At 34.1% G+C, this 22168-nt stretch overlaps 3 protein-coding genes across 3 annotated transcripts; 2 read left to right on the top strand and 1 right to left on the bottom strand.

Moving 5' to 3' along the window:
- Positions 1-585: 585 nt before the first annotated feature.
- Positions 586-2251, bottom strand: LOC132280129 (uncharacterized). The gene has a single exon (XM_059782251.1). It carries the CDS (start codon positions 1876-1878, stop codon positions 793-795), a length of 1086 nt encoding a protein of 361 aa, XP_059638234.1. The 5' UTR covers positions 1879-2251; the 3' UTR covers positions 586-792.
- A 6200-nt stretch (positions 2252-8451) lies between these two features.
- Positions 8452-11223, top strand: LOC132277757 (serine carboxypeptidase 1-like; the record flags this gene model as incomplete). The annotated part of the gene is made up of 8 exons (XM_059779606.1): positions 8452-8689; positions 9054-9161; positions 9252-9526; positions 9642-9893; positions 10090-10196; positions 10353-10439; positions 10789-10894; positions 10976-11223. Coding segments are annotated over 8 exons (1317 nt in total), but the record flags the coding sequence as incomplete, so codon positions are not given.
- A 4386-nt stretch (positions 11224-15609) lies between these two features.
- Positions 15610-20664, top strand: LOC132278614 (serine carboxypeptidase 1-like). Its single transcript, XM_059780446.1, has 8 exons — positions 15610-16097; positions 18632-18739; positions 18824-19089; positions 19210-19458; positions 19612-19718; positions 19868-19957; positions 20254-20359; positions 20441-20664. Exons 1-8 carry the CDS (start codon positions 15704-15706, stop codon positions 20576-20578), a joined length of 1458 nt encoding a protein of 485 aa, XP_059636429.1. The 5' UTR covers positions 15610-15703; the 3' UTR covers positions 20579-20664.
- Positions 20665-22168: the final 1504 nt, after the last annotated feature.

The raw sequence follows: 22168 nt of genomic DNA, 5'->3' as shown, positions 1-22168 counted from the left end.
GAGTAGCATCTATTATTAGTAACGCCCATTAAACTGGCCGATATCTCAACAAAGGTGACATATGTCATTTTGTAACGTGTTTGACATTTTGGGTCGTTGAACAGTATAAGCATCTTTGCCAGTTAATAAATAAAATATAAGATTATTTATTCTATTTATTTAATGGTTCTGTATATGATTTTATTGTTTTTGTTTATAATTTTTTTTGAATACACAATAGGGTCAGGTGATGCGTAGGCATCGATTAGGCCTACATTCCTTCATCCTTCAGGATGTAGTGAAGATTATATGAACTTTTTTTACTTGCATCTCCTTGCAGTGAATTAATTCTCTCTTGAATTTTCATACAATATTTCTTGTAATTATCTAAATTTGTTGATCGCAAGCATGAAAATAATGTCAAAAATATGCAGGTTAATGCACATTTATCTAAATTTGTGGATGGTATGATGGTGTTAGCTTTGCTAAGAAGCTCATTCTGGAAAATTATATGATGTAGAATTTTAGGAACACTGTATCAACAAATGAGCAGGATATATAAGATTATCTTATGTATAGGTTGTTTCAAATGCTAAACTCTTAAAATTCTCATAATTACAATTTTATAAAACATGGATGAAAATCAATGAAAACATTTGATCAACAGCACTTTCCTGTTAATTTCAACTGCTCCAATACGTGGAACAAAAACATAAGTTTAGTTCCAAGATGAATAACGATCATATACATTTAACAGTGAACTTTACAACGAAAAGAAATAGATTGATATCTAAACAGGTTGTCATGCCCGATTCATCCTCGCGAAAACCCAAAGCCGTTAGCGAGAGCATGGACAGTAGGATTGAATGCCAGTCGTCCCAATATGCCCTGCTTGTATGGCAGGAATGTTTTCTTTTTCATATCCTCTGAAACTGCCCGGTTCACCGTGTAATGCAATTCATGAGCCGAAACCGGCCCCCTTCTGTTCGAGCTGGACCCTGAATAGGACCCTTCTAATGACCGGAAGCTCGCATTCTTAATGTCTTCATGTTTCTTGAACAAAGCTGCATATTTCTTCAGAGGATATCTATCCATTGCGCGTCCTTCAGACGCGTTACGAAACAAGCAGAAGTCCTTCAATCTCCATTTCTTGTACCCTTTTGAAGACGAAGAAGACAAGGAGGAAGTAGTGGACGACAAGGAAGGTTTTGGAATGATAGAACTAGAAGATTGTTTAGTGTTGTGCAGCTGCTGTTGTTGTTCTTGTTCTTCCCATGGGTACTTGGAAACTCTGAAAGGAGAGAGTGATCTTGTCCCTCTATGGGCTGAACTCGGAGATGGTGAAACAGAACTTCTTTCTCTTCCTCTTTCATGCTCTGCTCTTTTACAGGTACTTTCAGCCGCAGCTGCAAAAGGATCAATTCCCTTCTTTCTTCTTGGTGAGAAAGCCTCCTTGATTATCTTTTTCCCATGTGATATTGGTGATCTTACCGGGCTCTTTTGCGTTGCAGACTCATCTATTCTTTTATGTAGCAGTGACTGAGGTGGTAGCTTCAATGGTCTGATTTTACCACCATCGAAGAGTTCTTCAGCTGAGACAGAGAGGTTGTCTAGTTCCTGACTCACATCAAATGCGAAATCATCTTCATTCTTGATGATGCTTGGCTTGGATGATTTAGGCGTGCCGGGCTTTTCTTCCCAGTCGAAGGGGACTGCTGCAGAACTCCTAGCACTGCTGTTGTTGATCACAGCGAAGTCATCGAAGTCATGATAAAGCCCGGAGAAGTGTTTTGGACTATTTGGAGCGCTGAAATAGTATTCCCCAAAACGTTTCGGTGAAGGAGGAGACCGCAAACCACCGTTGAAATCCATGGCCTGCACAGGTACCATCACTTCCATCTCCTTGTACCTTCTGTTTCTCTTTGCTGCAACTTTTAAGCAAAAACAGGTTGAACACTATATAAGATATATATATATATATATATAGAGAGAGAGAGAGAGAGAGAGAGAAAGAGAGAGAGAGGGATGGAGGAAGGAAGGAAGAAGGAATAAACAGAGATGAAATGAGGGTGGGGCGGACAAGGGAGCCAAATTTTATTGACTCTTGAAGTTTGAGAGAGCCGCCTTTTATTACTACTATGCTGAGATTTTGTGACTTTTGTGCTCTGCCTTTGAATATCTGTCTTTGATTGTACTTTTACAATATATATAGCATGGTTATAGAGATTCGTGACTGACAAATGTGTGGACTTTTTATGAAGCGGAGGTAGTTGAGAACATGAAAAAAAAAAAAATACTGAAGGTATTATTAATGTGTTGCATTGTATTTGATCATCTATGGACTCTACATTTTAAGAACATGACCGACCAAGGTGTGGGACTTTAAAAAGGGCCTGTTAGATGATTGAAAAATGCTAATCCATTGATTCTAGAGTAGGCCGATTAATTTTAAATAGTTTCTTACATATTATTTAATTATTAGTTACATTTCAACGGATGATGTTACTTGACCAATCATTTAATTTCTAAAAAGTAAAATCTTTAGTCGGCCTATAAATTTTATATCATTGTATCCACAACCCTAAATAAATAATATGTAGATTAACACGTGTTTATTTCTTAAATTCACAACTTGTAGACTTTGTGTTTTGATGAGGGTAGTTAAGCTGTGAAAGCGTTTAGACGGTGTTTGGGGCATATTTTTGGAGGCTTGTGGGCCCCAATGACCTACCCCAAAAAGGCTTGAAACGTCAACTGGGGTGGGCTGGCTGGCGAGATTAGGCAAACAAACATTTTCAAGTCGTGGCACAAGTTGAATGTTTTTATTATGGTTCTAGAAATGTCCTAGATTGTTACTCCATTACTCGACAAAAACATATCTTAATCTGTCATCTTGCGCCTTTAAAGGTCCAATTGTCCAATTATACATCTCCTCACGGCATGTTTACATGTTGCACATGAATCACGAAAATGTTCAAACTGCGGCTGAATTTCATGGGATACCAATATTATTTTTATTTTTATTTTTTTGTGTCGTGGTACTTGCATCGAAAAATTTAGTCAATGCATGAAACTCCTTGGAAGCATTGGTTTATTCCTTAGCTAAACTTGTCGATTTGAAAATAATTATTAATGATAGAATGGTTTATAGGATGTGGCCTAGTGGGTATTTTTATCCCTTCAAAGCGCAATGGCTTCTGAAGAAAATTCAGAGTTGGAGAAAAAACATATCCTTTAATCACGTTGATATAAAATGTGAGAGTGAAACTTAGCGCAATGATAAGATTGTTTTATTGTAACTTGGAGGTTATGGATTTAAATTCGTTAAATGAATGATTTTCGACTTTTAGTAATTTAATGCAGCAAATTGTTGTTGTTCATAATAATTCTCAACAGGTTTAAATAATAATAATAATATTATTAATAACAACAATTCTGCAAAAAAAAAAAAAAATGCAGAGTTTGGCCATTGGCTGAACTAAAAAATACCCAGTAACAAATGTGTAATATGCATACAATTAATTACAAATGAGGCGGCGTATAAATCATTTTTTACTGGGTTAATTTCATTTATAAATTTGTCATTACCTTCATATTTCTTAATCCCGTTTATCTATCATATCAATGATTTTTTTTTATCGTTGTGTCCATGGAATATTTGTTGGGCAAAATGGTCAAGCATGGAGTAATATGTTACATTAACCAAAATTTTAGAGGATGTAAGTGAAAGTATGAAATATGGAAAGGGTCTATATAGAATATTGATAAACTTCAGAGAAGGTAAGTAGAATTAACCCTTGTTTATACTTTGCTACTTTCACAATCACGAGAAAATATACCAGCCGCCCATGTGCCCGCTTGTTGTATAACACAAACTATTACGATGTATCAGGCACATTGTATATTTTCTCCACAATGGGCTAGTCTATCTATTTTTCTTTCTTTAGTAAAAATTGGGCTAGCCATTGGGCCATCAATGTTTTGCTACTGGCCACCAATTAACAGGCCAGCTGTTCGGCTAATTGTTAACTCATTGATGACGGCCTTGTTCAGAATATCGGCCCATTATATATAACAATTTGACTCGCATAACGAGACTCAGAAGACAACCCAAAATCAAACCTTTTTTTATTTTTTATCACACTTCATTTAATCTCTTTTCCTTTGGCATCGTGCTTTTATTTTGACCCAAAAAGAAGCAACATTTTTGCTTTGAAATGTATTCAATACAATTTGGAAACATAATTCGTAACATATATTTGTTGCAAGATTTTTAAAAGCAAAAATATGAAAATTTGGGTGCGTTTAGTAACGTTTTCGTTTTCTATTTTTGCAGTCTTAATAAAATATAAACATGATTTTGCTTTCTTGAGTGAAAATAGAAAACAAAAATGATGTTTATTAACATTTGATGTTGCCACGAAATTGATAACATAAAACAATAACAATGTTTAGAAATGCATATTTGTTACAAAATGTATATGATATTCTTTAAATTTTTTATTTTATTTTTTGGTTTTTTCATTTCTATTTTATTTTTATTTTTCATGGTAAGAATTTTAGGAGTTTGTGATTAGAGGGGAGGGGGAAGGGGAGAGTAGATGACTTGAACACAGACTCTCAGATACAGGGAGCAACCCAACTACTCAGGCAAAAAGTCATAAATTTACAAATCTAATTTAAAATTAAAAATCTTAATAATACCCAATACATCATAAATACAAAGTTAGATATACTATGACAAAAACACTTCCACCAATTATTTATATATGCATGATGTATACATTTATTATGTGATATATAATATATTTAGCATATGATAATTTATTATGAATAAAAAATAATATACCTTATATGTAATAAACTATATATATTGTGTTTTAATATTGTAAATTAATTATAATTTAATATTTACATATAATATAATATAGATATGGTATATAATAATACAAAATATCTACTACATAATAATTTAATAACATTTTATTCTATGTCAAAAATTATTTTGTCACATAAAATAATTTACATTATTATTTAATATATTATATATTAAAATATATTTTTATCAAATAAAAAATAATGTGCAATATTTAATATATTCTATATTAAAAATATATATTTTTATTAACATTTAATATGCAACTTAATATATAACATAAATAATATAAATTTTATTTAATGTGTAGTAACAATAACGTTTCTGTGCTGCAGTGCCAAAAACATAATAAACATTTTTTTTATGTTTCCTCTTTTCTGTTATAGAAAAATAAAAACATATTATTGAACTCGATTTTTGTTTTCATTTTGCCTTTTTAAGGTTTGATAACAGAATATAAGAAACATTCTTCGTTACTAAACGCAGCCGTTTAATAAAAAAGTATTTCAAGTTTGAAAAAAAAAAATAACTAGTTAAAAAGGTAATTTATATATATATATATATGTATAAATATATGAATTGAATTGATTATGCTTCTAAATGAGTCAAACCAACTAGTTTAAACACGAGCTAAAACCAAATTTAGAAAATACGTCCCTTTTATTATACGAGCAGAGTTGAGCCCAAGCTCAATGTTTTGTGCTCCTCACAATTCCTAAACTAAGCTAGAATTGAGTTCACTGACAACGAGCTCGAATACACTAAAATTTAACTCGTCTTTCAAATAAAATAAAATATAAAAAAAAAAAAACTTGCAACAAGTTAATTCAGTATTTGAAAAATTAGTCCAAAGTGAGAACTTGTATATATATACACACGTGTGTGTGCCAGTGTAACCTACAGAGGAGGCATAAACCAATTATATAAAACAGTCAAGTATATAATGAACAATTAAAGCATCTAGTTCCATATTAGAGAACAAAAATGTTCCAAAGAATTCAATATCGTGAAGGGAACTCAACCAATTTTAACTAAAACACCATAGTTCGCAGTGGGACACATATGGTGCATTTTTTTCTCTCTTCAAAGGAGGTGTACCACTAATACATACGCCTTGTATGGGTTATTGATAGGCAATATAAGTATATGCATGCATGTGATTTTTAATTTAATTTAATTAATTTTCTTTCTGTTTTTTCATTTATATTTTTGGTGGTAAAGTGCACGCATGTGATTTTGTGGATAGGTAATGAATGGATTGATCACGGGTCAGTTCAAATCAAATAGTTAAGCATGTCTTATATGGACGTGCACATGCTATATATTACTTTTAATGATAATAATGCACAGGTTTTCAATAATTTCTTCAGTCACATGTTTACTATTCATTGCTGAAATTTGGTGACATGTCATTATTACGTGAGATGTGAGGATTATAGGAATTGTTTTTTTGTTTATTTTAAAATTCGGTTTCGAGTGTTCATACTCTTCAAGTTTATCTTCATTTTAATATCTGTATCAATTTGCAATCTGACAAAGACATGTTATGAAGAGTCGAATGAATCATTCCTACGTATGATTGTACGTAAAGATATACATGTCATTATTCCTAACATTTAAATGATTTAGATATACAGTGAAAGTAAACATTGAAACTATTAAGACCTATCATTCAACTGTTATGATCAATCTTAATTAAAAAACTATAATTTGCAGTGGGACACATGGTTAAATACTGACAACATTCCCTAATTATTCCATAAACAAACAATATATTATTAATAATTGATTTAGGACAATAGTAACTCACAAGCACAATAAAGTTGCTTCAAATATAAAAATAATTACTTTGTACAAAATAATATTAAATGTTATGTCCTCTACCCACAGTTTTGACTTTTTTTTAAAAAAAAATAGTGTTTCCTTCCCAAATACTCATGACATATACCAAGTAATGCTCTTTGACTTTAACCAGTGAAATTATAAATTGAAAAACAGAAAAAGCAAGGAAATGAAGTTTGTGAGGAAGGAAATTGATTTTTAGACCTATTTTTTTAGATCGATTTGTCTAATTTGAGGGTTTTTATCCCTTTGATGTAGTGAATAGAACCCGTACTTAAATTTATCCACTACATCAAATGAATAAAAATATTTTAAGCTAAAATTGACATGAGAAGTAGGCCTATGTGTCATTACTTAGTGAGCAAAGAAAGGACCAATTTTAGTGATTACAAAAGGTGAATGTGAGCACCACAAATGCCTAAAAGGACAGCATGATTGAAAGAAATTACTGATACCTGTCTTAAGGTAACAAAAACCTATCCTTAGCTGAGTTGCTATAAATGTGACTCATGGAGTCATGCTGCAATATTAACACAGAAATTGTTAGTCAAGCACAAGTGAAAGAATTTGAAGGAAATCAAAACAATCTTAGACATTTTCTATAAATGACTGATCTCATCAGATTTGTAAAACAGAAAATTTCTTACAAGAAATATCCTCATACAGATGCTACCATTCATTGGTGTAAATTGTTACCAGTAAATGGCATATGCCTTGCGTGGTTGTTGATAGGCAATACAATATATATGCATGGATGTGATTTTGTAGATAGGTAATGAATGGATTGATCTAGGATAAGTTCAAAACAAATGGTTGAGTATAGCTCATGAGTAGATAGGCACATGCATTGAACTGTGCATTTACATTGTTCTGATAAATCTAAATTTTGCTTGTGAACTCAAGGGTAATGATATCACCAAGGAGTAATATTCTCTTTTATTTGAATTTCTTTTCACTAGATTTGTTTTTTTAAAAGCAAGACTTAAATTGCAAACCCCTTTAAGAAACATAGATTGGTAGAGATAAATAGAATTTTTTTTTTTTTTTTTTTTTTTTTTGGTAGCAGTTTCAATTCTCCTATACAAAATCAAAATGAATATCCAAAAAAAAAAATTGTGGGGGTATAGCAGCATAACTTTTTTCTACATTGTGCCTAGAAAATTTCCAGACTTAAATTCTAACGAAGGAAAGTAGTAATCACACTCTAATAACAGGGAATAGATATGCAAGTTGTTTTCTATTGGACATGTATACCAAATAATAAAAATTTCAATAATTCTACGAAAAAAGAGCAGAATAGCTAGAGGAATATATAGCTACTCAATTGTCATACTATTTTAAATGGCTACTTCCCCAATGAAGTTGTAACAACCTTCCAGATTTGGGGATCAACAGTGACTCTTTTGGACAATGATGTGTTAACAATAGCCAGCCATCTGAGATTCTAGGCAATCACTCGCTACAACAAGCTCAAGCTATTTCTTAGCTATGCAATGACTCTATTCAACCATAGGAAAATTTTAACTCATTTTCTTAACATTCCTATCCCCAAGTGCCTTCATATATATGTGATGATACATACCAATTCCATAGACACCATGAGGATGAGAGTGGCACATGTGACTTACCTGCTTCTAGTGCTCCTTCCTTTCCACCACTTTTTTTTCCCTACTGCATGCGTTGCAAACCAGATTGACAACCTTAACAAGTTGATTAAGTCCCGGAGATCAGAAAATCCCCCAGTTGCATAATCTTGGACTGAACTAGCTGTCGGAGATGAACAGTATTATCCAGTGTACATTGGACCTCAAGATGGGTTGAGGGAAGCTGACAAGATTGATGCTCTGCCGGGGCAGCCTGAAGGAGTGGACTTTGATCAGTATGCAGGATATGTAACCGTGGATCCAAAAGCTGGAAGAGAATTGTTCTATTACTTTGTGGAGTCACCTCAGAAATCTTCCTGCAAACCTCTAGTCCTATGGCTCAATGGAGGTAATACAAATATACAGTGCCATAATCTTTTTCAATTATAAAGCACCATAAAATTAAAGATAAGAACATGATGTGTGTGTGTGCGCACACACGCATTATCATTTAACATAAATAAAAGAATTCATAAAATCCGATTTTTGTGTTGGGATCACCTCTCCATTAACATGTTAGGAAAGTTGTATTAAAAGAATAGAATAAAACCTTCATTATGAGATTGCTAGTGATGCAAAAATGTAGATTCATTCTTTTTGCCTTGCATTAGATGTGTTTGAGGTTTAATTTATTTAGAATGAAGTACTAAATTGAATGCTACTATTGTACAACACTTCATTAATCTGTTAATTTTATGATTTATTTGCAACAGGACCAGGATGTTCATCACTTGGCTATGGAGCCATGCAAGAACTGGGACCTTTCAGAGTCAACAGTGATGGAGAGACACTCTCCAGAAATAACTATGCATGGAACAATGGTAACTAGTAACTACCCAACTCATATTCTCTATGTTAAAAATTAACTAATGAAGATAAACTTCAGACTAAAGCCCCCAGAAAACTTACAGTGGCAAATGTGCTATTCCTTGAATCCCCTGCCGGAGTCAGATTTTCATATTCGAATACATCCTCCAACTATGACAACGCTAGCGACAAGAGCACTGCTGAAGACTCTTACACATTTCTTTTAAATTGGCTTGAAAGGTTCCCCCAATACAAAACCCAAGATTTCTACCTAACTGGAGAGAGCTATGCTGGTCACTTTGTGCCTCAGCTTGCTTATACCATCCTGTCAAAGAACAAGAACACAAACCAAACAAAAATTAATCTAAAGGGCATTGCTGTAAGTTCATCATCAATTATCCTCCGCAATTTTTATGTACAAGCAACCATCCCAGTCTCTGCAGTAGAAGACTGAGAATTTACAACTCTTTTTTATGTTTCAATTGATGGTACAGGTTGGGAATGCTTTAATAGATGATAACATCAACATCAAGGGGAGGTTTGACTTTCTCTGGACACATGCTTTGAGCTCTGATGAAGCCAACGCAGGAATAAACAAGTACTGTGATCTTCTCACAGGGAACACTTCAAAAACTTGTTACAAATATCTAGATCAGGCATCTCATGAGATTGGAAACATTGATATTTACAACATCTATGCCCCACTTTGCCATTCAACAGAAACAAAGACAGCTTCCACTTGTTCTGTAAGTCCTTGCTTTAGTGACACTTACTTTTCATGAAAACTATCAATTTGCCTACAAAATGAGGAAATCAATATGAATGCCAGGGTTAAAATTAGAATATAACACCTACAAAAAATCAATAACCCTACAACTAAGATTCACCATATATTCTTCATCCAAAGTCACTCAAAAACTGATCTTGATGTTACATATTTAGGTCAAAAGTTTTGATCCCTGCACGGACAACTATGTCAACTCCTACATGAATTTAGCTGAGGTGCAGAAAGCTTTTCATGCCAGGAATACATCATGGTCATCTTGCAGGTATTTATTCTTTTGCTCATGCAGAATTTATGAGGTTTTGTAACACATCAACATGTCAATTGAACTTCTCAACAAATCAAATTCGGTGGCTTTTTAATCTGAGAAAAGAAGGTTTATCATCCAAACTAATTGGAATTCCTTCTGAATTTTGTGCAGTGGCATTGGATGGGCAGACAGCCCTACAACCATTCTACCCACAATCAAGCAGCTTATAGATTATGGCATTAGCATATGGATGTACAGGTAAGCCCCAGTTTTTTCAACTCACATTACCCACTAAGTCCCAAGGGCCATTATTTAGTGCAATGGTACAGACTCGATAAGCTAAGCAAAACAATACAGAATGCAAGTCTACTAGAAACTGCAAAAATAACTACAAATGGCGAATGTTCATATTCCCTTTGGATGTTACTTTAATGTACATCTTTCAACACGTATGGTATAGCTTAGAAGATGGCAACATTGAAATATGCCTGAACTTTCAGTACCTAGCTGTGTATTAACTCCCTATTTCTTATTTGAATCCTATTGCAATACAATTTACCAACTGCACCAAACAGCAACTAAAACATTATTTTCACAATTTTTGCAGTGGTGACATTGATGGCATGGTTCCAATAACCTCCTCTAGGTATGCGATAAACACCTTGAAGCTTCCTGTGAAGACGGCTTGGCGTCCGTGGTATTATAACAAAGAGGTAATATATTATGGTTATATGCACCCATTGCAGCTGCAAGCTACAGGTTATTAATATGTATGCATATTGTGACAATGGCAGGTTGGCGGGTACGTGGTTGAATATAAGGGATTGATCCTAACCACAGTAAGAGGCGCCGGGCATGAAGTTCCAAGCTACCAACCAGAGCGATCACTGACCATGATCTCATCTTTCCTTCAGGGAAAGCTTCCTCCATCTTCATGAACCAGCAACATTATTAAATTTTCTTAAACTGATTCAGCAGGTTAATACATTTCTCGATGTAATCCCCTATGAAGTCCTAAGAAAGATGAAATTATATAAATGAAAATAAGGCATTTAACTTGAGCCTGTTGTTCTGGATGGTGTGTTTTAAATGCTATAATGGCCAAACTCTCATAAATAAAAGATATACAAAAGAATTAACGCGCACAACAAAACTTGATCTATGACGGAAAACAACCAGTGAGCTTTCTTCACTAAAGACTGGGCAATCAAGTTGGTTCTCAAGTTCTCTATATACAGAACAGGCAAAACCAAATCAAGAAGAGCACATTGATAAGAGGAAATCTATTATACTTTTTCTTTTTCTATTTTTTTTCCTTAACAAATATCACTCACCCACTTGCTGCTACGAAGACTTGAACCCACAACCTTCCACTATACAACACCATATAAAACAATAAAAAGAATGCTCTGTGTCATTCTTTCCGTCACCAGTATCAAGGTCACCTCGCCCATGTAGCCTGTTAACCAAATTCAAACAAGGCTAGGATTGAAAACCAAAACAGCATTGAACTTCTCACCAAAGAGCTAGCCAGTTTCAATAGCTCAAAACAACTCAGAAACGTTGAATCACTGAATTCAACGACCCCCATTGAAACCTATTTTAACATCATCTCCAATAGGTTCAATGGGGGTCGTTGAATCACTGAATTCCACTGTAGCGCTCTTTCAATGGGGGTCATTGCTGACGATCGATATACTTTTGTTCTCCTATGGTTCTCTTTGTTCTGTTCAAGACCTCAAAGGTGCTCTAGACCATTTATGTTCACTTTCAGGCCTCTCTATCAATCAGTCCAAGAGTCTCATTTTCTTTATACAATTGAACAATTGTTTGATTAAGCTTTTCCTTATACATTTGTTTTGGATTTCAATATTTATCCTTCCTAAGAGTACACTAACTGATCTCAACAAAGTCTGTTCTATAACGGTGGAACAGAATAGCAGTCTCAAGACACATTTGGCAAATCATCACAGCGAAACAGAGCTTACTATGGTCAAGGTGGTTCAGCACTTACCAGCTCAGAGGTTGAAGCATCTGCAAGACAAAATTCCTCAGCAATGTTCTTAGAATTGGAGAATAATCCTTCAGCTCAGACCAGTTGCACACTCCTACAATAATTTGTTCTCCAAATGCCCATTTGTTTCCCCATTTGGTCATTTTTACAAGCACGTTGTGCCTTCTACACATGCCCACCCTCTTGCAGAGATTTCTATGGAATGGACGGGCAAATCCTCGCAACCTTGTCAGGAAATTGTGTCTCTCAGCTGGTTTACAACATTTGGATGGAGCGGAATAGGAGGTACTTCAAAGGTAGCTCTCTCTCTCTCTCTCTGCAAATGCTATTCTTGATCAAGTTTTAACCTCAGTTCGTGAAAATTTGTTGTCTTGCTCAGTGAAGATTCTTTCAATGCGAGGCATATTGCTGTGTAATGGGAGCTCCCTGGCTGTTTCATTAGACCACCTCCTATGCCGCCGGATTAATCTACCGACAGCAAGTTTGCCGTCCACATTGGTGCTCACCGGATAGTTGCTGCAACATAAATATATACTCCCTCTGTCCATAAATATAGTTTAACCCTTCCTTTTGGAATAAGCTAATGACTAATCACCAAGTACAAATGGCTCTGATACAAAAGGGGGAAAGCAGCGCAATTTTTAAAATAGATTAAAGCAATATTTAAAATAAATAAAAGCAATAAATAAAAGCATAAGCATAAATATAAATAGAAATATAGTACAATTACTAAAATTAACTTTTGATTATATGAATAAATTAAAGCAATAAATAAAAGCTTAAAGCATAAGCATAAATATAAATAGAAATATAGTACAATTACTAAAATTAACTTTTGATTATATAAACTTAAGTACAAAATACACTTATTAAATTACTGAAAAGAGTAGACAATTACCCTGTTGAATGTAACATATTGTGGTTGAATACGACAAGGGAGGAAGCAAAGCAAGATATAAATATGAAAAAAAAAAGCTCAAGTCTTTACAAATGAAAATAAGTTCTATATATAAAAGAATTTCTGATCATTGTTGCAGAATCTGCGACGAAAATCTCGACTTTTCCACTGAAAGTGACTAGAGGTGTGTCTGTGGATAAATAGTAAGCTATTATATATACTATATAATATATACTAAATATGTATGTGTGTATGTATGTGTGTATGTATATATATATATAGAGAGAGAGAGAGAGAGAGAGAGAGAGAGAGAGATTTATAGTAGTATGTTTGATTCAGTTTATCAACACCTCATGTCTTTGATACTTGACTGTTATTACGTTGGCCATTTCAGTCATCTCATTTTATAAGACATTTTCATTAATTTAATGTTATTCTATATACAAGGGTATTTTTGTAAAATTATATCAACCGTTTATTTTGTTAGTGAGCCCCTCTCACTGTCTTGATAGGTTTTTGTTTGAAGGGGGCGAGTCCATATGTATCCCATTTTTCTTTCATAGAGAGCACATTCCTTGGCCCGTAATGGTGAAAAAAAAAAAATGCCCATGCATTTCTTAATTTCAACAGTTCAACCGCTTGTCCATTCGGGTGTTAAAATACTGAGCTTAGCGACAAAGATTGTGGAATTATAAAATTTATGACAGCTAAAAAAATCAAACACGACACCGTTAAATAAAATGAATGTGATACAAATTGACCCAATTAAAATTTTCGTATGTAACAATTCCAATAACAAGCTTCACATGGGACCGTTCGACTCGAAAAATGAAAAAAAACAAAAATGACAACCATTATATTTCTAAGAGTTTTGAATTCAAATAAATGTCTCAATCAACTCTCGAACACACCCGTCACACATGATGGTGTCTGGCACGCAAAACGAGATACTAAAATTTAAAAAATTCAAAAAGCGCACGAAAATGAAAAAATAGAAAAATGAGAAACTTCACATTTATATGAACATAAGTACAAAATACACTTACTAACATTAACTTTTGATTATATGAACATAAGTACAAAATACACTTACTAAATCACTAAGAAGAGTAGACAATTACTCCGTTGAATGCAACATATTGTGGTTGGATACAACAAGGGAGGAAGCAAATCGAGAGATAAATTTGAAAGAAAAGCTTAAGTCTTTACAAACGAAAATGAGTTCTATCTATAAAAGAATTTCTGACTACTGTTGCGGAATCTGCGGCAAGAATTTCGATTTTTTCACCAAAAGTGACTAGAGGTCTGTCTATGGATAAATAGTGAGCTATTATATATATATATATACACATATATATCTACTCCCCCTGTCCATAAATATACTATATAGTGTGTGTGTGTATATGTGTGTGTGTGTATATATATATATATATATATATATAGATTTATAGTAGTATGTTTGATTCAGTTTATCAACACCTCATGTCTTTGATACTAGCATTAAACTTGACCCAATTTCAGTAAATTTTTAACCCAATTTGAGTGTTAATATTACGGTGGCCATTTCAGTCATCTCATTTTATAAGACATTTTCATTAATTTAATGGTATTCTATATATAAGGGTATTTTTGTAAAATTATATCAACCATTTATTTTGTTAGTGAGCCCTCACTGTCTTGAAAGGTTTTTGTTTAAAGGGAGCGAGTCTATATATATATATATATATATGTATGTATGTATATATATCCCATTTTTCTTTTATAGAGAGCCCATTCCTTGGCCCGTAATGTAGAAAAAAAAAAAAAAAAAAAAAAATGCCCATCCATTTCTTAATTTCAACAGTTCAAGTGTTCAACCGCTTGTCCATTCGGGTGTTAAAAATTAAAATACTGAGCTTAGCGACAAAGATTGTTGAATTATAAAATCAAGCTATGATTATGACAGCTAAAAAAATCAATCTGCTTTGAAATACAAAACTAAAAAAGTAGAATGACTAGTGCAGCATTACCTTTTTCTACATTGTGGCTGGAAAATTTGGAGACATAAATTCAAACCAATGAAAGTAGCAATCACACACCAATAATAGGGATGGACATTCTTATACCAAATAATAAACATTTCAACTATTCTAAAGATATAGAGCAACAACAGCTAAAGGAATTTAGAGCTACTCCAATTGTCCTACCATTTAAATTGGATTTTCCCCCGATGACGTGGTAACAACCTTCCAAATTTGGGGTTCAACAGTGACCCATTTGGACAATGATGTCTTAACAATAGCCAGCCATTTGAGATTCTAAAAAGATCACTAATCTGTTTTTTAGCTATGCAATTGACTCTATTCCACTATAGAAAAAATTATTGCCTTATCAACAGGCATGTCGCCCGGCGGTACAAGATTCCTACTTTTCAAAGAGAAGTCAGGGATTCGAATTCCAGGAAAGTAGTGTGTGAGTCCCAACTCAAAAAAATAAAATAAAATGTTATTGCCTTAACATTCCTATCCCCAACTGCCTTCACTTTGTTTATATATATGTGTGTGTGTGTGTGTGTGTGATGATACATACCAATACCATAGACTTACAGGACTCCTAAAGTAAATTCCCACCATGAGGATGAAAGTGGCACAGCTCACTTGGCTGCTCCTAGTGCTCCTTCCTTGCCACCACTTGTTTTTCCCAATTGCAAGTACTGCAAACCAGATTGATAGCCTTAACAAGTTGATTAAATCCCGGAGATCTGAAAATCCTCCGGTTGCACAATCTTGGACTGAACTGGCTGTCGGAGATGAACATTATTCTCCGGTGTTCATTGGAACTCAAGATAGGTTGATGGAAGCTGACAAGATTGTTGCTCTGCCCGGCCAGCCTGGAGACGTGGACTTTTATCAGTATGCAGGCTACGTAACTGTGGATCCAAAAGCCGGAAGACAACTGTTCTATTACTTTGTGGAGTCACCTCACAATTCTTCCAGCAAGCCTCTCGTCCTTTGGCTCAATGGAGGTAATACGATGCCATAATCTTTTTCTATTATAAAGCACCATAAAAATTTATAAATAACACCATGATCTGATGATATGTGTGTGCGCGAGCATATTTTCATTGAACATAAATTAAGGAATTCATAAACACCATTTTTATGTTGTGGAGTCACCTCACAAATCTTCCAGCAAACCTCTAGTCCTGTGGCTCAATGGAGGTAAGATGATGCCGTAATCTTTTTCTATTATAAAGTACCATAAAAATTATAAATTACAGCATGATATGTGTGTATGTTTGCGAGCATTTTTTAATTGGAACATCAATTAAGGAATTCATAAACACCATTTTTGTGTTGGGATCACCTCAGGGATGGCTCAATATGATTTGAGGCTTTAGGAAAAAAGTGGCCTTTTAATTAAATCTACCCATATATTTATGTCATTAATATGCTAATTATTTGTTTACTGATTTTTAACCCTATCATTAAAATTTTTCCAAACTCTAGTTCTATTGTTAATTAATTGGCTTTGTGCTTTCTAATAGTCACATTTAACAATATAAATAAAAATTATAAGCAAAATATATAATTTTATGATAACAAAAATTAATAAAACTATAAATTAATTTAAGTTATAGAATAATAGATACTGATTTCGAATAATTTGATCTAAAGATCCGATAAATTCTTTAATAGAATATAAGTGTATTCAAAATCTTCTTATAGAGTGAGATTATAAATTGTAACATTGGAGAAGATAATATATATATATATATATATATATATATATATAATGAGAGAGGAGAAAAAATATATAAGGAGTAAGAAAAAAAAGAGAGAATAAAAATTAATAAGAGTCTTACAAAAATATAGAAAGTTTCACAAATTTTCACTTATATATATATATTTAATATTTAGTGTGTGTGTATATATGCTAATGTAATGAGGATGAGAAAGAGCAAAAAACAAAAAAAAAAAATAATAATAATACAATGATAGAAATATTTTGAGTACATTATTAAATTTTGTATTTGTTGAGGTTTAAAAATATAAGAAAATAAAATATTTAGATAAATTATAATATATAAAGAAAAAAATTTTGGGAGCCCCAAAAAAAAGTTAAAGAATACAAATTTTTTAAGTCAATTGTCAAATTTCTCTATGCGGTAGTCAAGTTACTCCTTGCATAAACAAATATGTCAGAAAGGAAATCAAAGGAAGCATTTTGGAGTTAGATGGTACTAGAATAATAAACATAGACAGTTACAAATTTTGGGGTAGGCCAATGATGTTTCAGGGAGTAGAGTCAGACAAAACATTTAGAATTCATTTTCTATAAATTTGTTTGGAATTGTTTCAACAATTGATCATAATCCATCCAACTGAAACAAGTTCTTACCAACAGTAAAAAGGGTAGGTTTGGAAGAAAAAGTGGAACTTCTCTAAAGTATATTTTAATTAACCATAGAAAATTATCTTGATTACAAGGATTATTAAATCAAAAAAGTGTAAATAGTTTTTTTTTTTTTTGGAAAATGTGTAAATAGATTTTTCTAATGTGAAACCTGGAAGCAATTACATCAGTCTAAAGCTTACACTTTTACCTCTAAAAAAAAAAAATAATCAGTCTAAAGCACACATAGATAACAAACAGATGTGTGTGAAAGTGGGATTAGACCTCTAACCCAATAACCAAGAATGAGTACAAAAAACCAAAATGGCCCACTATATGAATCAGGACTTTCCTTGTCACCAACATGAGAAAGTGAGGATATTCTGAGCGCAATTATGGGGGAATTGATGGGATAAGTCCATAGTCCATAGTTTCTCACCCTGTTCAAATACAGTGAATTCCAACATATGGATCACGCTAATGTGATATCACTATAAGAATTTTTAAGTACACAATTTATTTTTTGACTTACAATTTTTTCTAACTTAAATCATTGAGAAGATTCAGAGCATCGAACACATAATTTACTAACCCGTTCTCTTCACTTGTGCGTGTACCACACAATTAAGATGGGATCCATCGTAACTGTCACATATATTACTTACGTTTAGCAACGTGGAATTTACACTTCAAAAGTGGAATTGTGGACTGTAATAGTTCAAATTTTAAACTAATTTGATTTCAGTTCAATTTTTCTAAATTAGGCCTTAAAAGGAAAAAACAGAAAAAAAAAGAAAGAAGAAAGAAAACCTTTGATTGGTCAACGCTCAACCCCAAATTTGGGTTCAGTTGGTGGAATTATGTGGTCCAAGGTAAAAGCAAGAAAATATGGTAACCATGAATTGATGGAAGGTGGACTAGGAAATAGTAAGATTCAAAGAAGCATCAGATATCAATCATTGTGTCCACATACTATAGACACAAATAACATTGGAGAATAAGTTTTTAAAACTAAAGTCCAACATTTACTGTTTTTCCAATTTCTTCATTATGAGATTACTAGTGATCGTGCTGACTATATATTCATTCCATAGGTAGGTGTCTTGTACTATTGTACAGCATTACAACCTTTGCATGTTTAATTTTATGATGTGTTTGCAACAGGACCAGGATGTTCATCACTTGGATATGGTGCTATGGAAGAACTGGGACCCTTCAGAGTCCATAGTGATGGAAAGACACTCTACAGAAATGACTATGCATGGAACAATGGTAAGCACCCAATTCATATTCTCTTATGTTAAAAATTACCTCATGAAGATAAACTTTGGACTAAAGCATCCAGAAAACTTACAGTGGCAAATGTGCTATTCCTTGAATCCCCTGCCGGAGTTGGGTTTTCGTATTCGAATACATCCTCCGACTATGAAGACACCGGCGACAAGAGAACCGCCGAAGACTCTTATACATTTCTAGTAAATTGGCTTGAGAGGTTCCCCCAATACAAAACCCGAGATTTCTTTATAACCGGAGAGAGCTATGCCGGTCACTACGTGCCTCAGCTTGCTCACACCATCCTGTCAAAGAAGAAGAAAACAAAAATTAATCTAAAGGGCATCGCAGTAAGTTCATCATCAATTATTCATTTCCATTTTTATGTACAAGTAACCATCCCGGCCAGTCTATGAATTAGAGGAGTGGGAGTTTAGGACACTTACTTTAAATTTCAATTGATGGTGCAGATTGGGAATGGTTGGATAGATGATAATACCAACACAAAGGGAATGTTCGACTTTTTCTGGACGCATGCTATGAGCTCTGATGAAGCCAATGCAGGAATAAACAAGCACTGTGACTTTCACACTGGGAAAACTTCACTAGCTTGTGACGCATATCAAAGTCAGGCATTTGATGAGATTGGAGAACTTGATATTTACAACATCTATGCACCAGTTTGCAGTTCAAAAGCAGCAAAGCCTTCTTTTGGTTCTGTAAGTCCTTGCTTTAGTGTCATTTACTTTTCATGACAACTTTCAATTTGCCTACAAAATGAGGAAAATCAATATGAGACCATACAACTAAGATTCACCATATTTCCTTCATCCAAAGTCACTCAAAAATTGATCTTGATGTTATATAATTAGATCAAAAACTTTGATCCCTGCTCCGACGGCTATGTCGAGGCCTACCTGAATTCAGCTGCGGTGCAGAAAGCTTTTCATGCCAGGAACACGTCATGGTCAGCTTGCAGGTATTTTATTCTTTTGCTCATTCAGAATTTATGTACAATAAAGTGAGGTTGAACTTCTCAAAAAATCAAATTCTGGGGCTTTTAAATATGAGAAAAGAAGGTTTATCATCCAAACTAACTAGAATTCCTTCTGACTTTAATTGGTGCAGCGGCTTAATATGGACAGACAGCCCTACATCCATTCTACCCACAATCAAGCAGCTCATAGCAAATGGCAATATTAGCATATGGATATATAGGTAAGTACCAACTTTTTCAACTCACACTACCCACGAAATCAAGGGCCATATAGACTCAATAAGCTAAGCAAAGAATACAGAATGCACTACCAGAAACTGCAAAAATAACTACAAATGGGGAATGTTCAGAATGCTTAGAAGATGACAGAAATATAGCATTGAATTTTGCCTCAACTTACACTACCTAGCTAGATTTACTCCCTATCTCTTATTTGAAGCCAATTGCAGTACAATTAAGTTGATTAACCAACAGCACAAGACGCAAGCTGAAACACTATTTTTATTGACCTTTGCAGCGGTGACATTGATGGCCGGGTTCCAATAACTTCCTCTAGGTATGCAATAAACACCTTGAAGCTTCCTGTGAAGACGCCTTGGCGTCCATGGTATAATGACGACGAGGTAATATACTATGGTTATATGCACCCATTGCAGCTGCAAGCTACAAGTTATTAAGATGTATGCATATTGTGACAATGGCAGGTTGGCGGGTATGTGGTCGAATATAAGGGATTGATCCTAGCCACAGTAAGAGGCGCTGGGCATGAAGTTCCAAGCTACCAACCAGAGCGATCACTGACCATGATCACATCTTTCCTACAGGGAGAGCTTCCTCCCTGATTCAGCAGATTAATACTTCTCAATATTTAATCCACTATGAAGTCCTAGAAAAGACGAATTTATATAAATGAAAATAAGCCATTTAACTTGAGCCTGTCGTTCTGCATGGTGTGTTTTAAATGCTATAATGGCCGTAAAGGAAAATGGCAAACTCTCCTAAACAAAAGGCATACACATGATTAATGCACAACAAAACTTGATCAATGAGGGAAAACCAACCAGTGAGCTTCCTTCACTAAAGACTATTCTCAAGTTCTCTATAGACAGAACAGGCCAAACCAAATCAAGAAGAGCACATAACCATGTTGATAAGAGGAATTCTGTTTTACTTTTTCATTTTTTCTAGCAAATAACACATGCTCACTTTCTGCTATGAAGACTTGAAAAAACCCTCAACCTTCCACTGTAGAACACCATATAAAACAATACAAAAGAATGCTCTGTGTCATTCTTTCCGTCACCAATATCAAGGTCACCTTACCAATATCGAACTCTGTAGCCTGTTAACCAAATTCAAATGAGGCTACTATTTAAAACCAAAACGGCATTGAACTTCTCACCAAAGAGCTAGCCAGTTTAAATAGATCAGAACAACTCAAAAATGTAAAATCACTGAATTCAACCACCCCCATTGAACCTACTTTAACATCATCTCCAAAACTGATATTTTTTTAATATTAACGCAGAAAGAAATGATACCCACGGAATCTACCACCCATCAAACCTTCCAAAGCATTACGTTTTTCTCACCAAAAGTGATTTTAGCAATGTTTAGTGAAGAAAGTGAAACCAATTTTCTGAAATTGTCGTGACCAGCTCACCTACATTGCTTCTAGATTTTAAACCACACTTTCCTAAGCCCACTAGTGTATAACTTTTATCAGACAACTACTGACACAGCATCTACAAATTATTTTTGCCTCTTTAACAGAAATGCATACATGAAAATCGTTAACTCCAGTTCGATAACAACACTATACAGCGCTCTTTGAATCTCATGTACCGAAGCCAGACACGTCTCCCTTTATCACCTCATCTTTACTGACGATCGATCTCCTTTTGTTCTCCTATGGTTCTCTTTGTTCTGTTCAAGTCCTCAAAGGTGCTCTAGACCATTTATGTTCACTTTTAGACTTCTCTATTAATCACTCCAAGAGTGTCATTTTCTTTTCTGGAGTCCATCCCTCCATTGAACTTGAAATCTTTATCTATTCTTGGGTTTCAGAAGTGTCCATCCCCAAGTTACCACAAGACTAAAATCTGTGGTTTGCAAAGTTCTCATTGTGAAAATCACAGTGAAAATTATCCATTAGACAAGCAGAGCTTTTCCTTATGTTGGTTGTGTGCAATTGATTTAAGTATGTTCTATTTTGCATACAATTGTCTGGGGATTCAATATTATCCTTCCTAAGAGTACACTAACTGATCTCAACAAAGTCTGTTCTATAGAAATGGAACAGAATAGCAGTCTCAGAACACTTCCAAATCATCACAGCAAAACAGAGCCTACTATGGTCAAGGTGGACATTTACCTCCTGCTCAGTGGTTGAAGCACCGGGCAAGTCAAAATTCCTCAGCAAGCAATGTTGT

This window comes from Cornus florida, unplaced genomic scaffold (assembly GCF_030987335.1).
Source record: "Cornus florida cultivar Cherokee Brave unplaced genomic scaffold, ASM3098733v1 CherokeeBrave_3.0.0_Hap2_Chr10, whole genome shotgun sequence".
Taxonomy (NCBI): domain Eukaryota; kingdom Viridiplantae; phylum Streptophyta; class Magnoliopsida; order Cornales; family Cornaceae; genus Cornus; species Cornus florida.
This window is presented reverse-complemented; position numbering and strand designations above follow the sequence as displayed.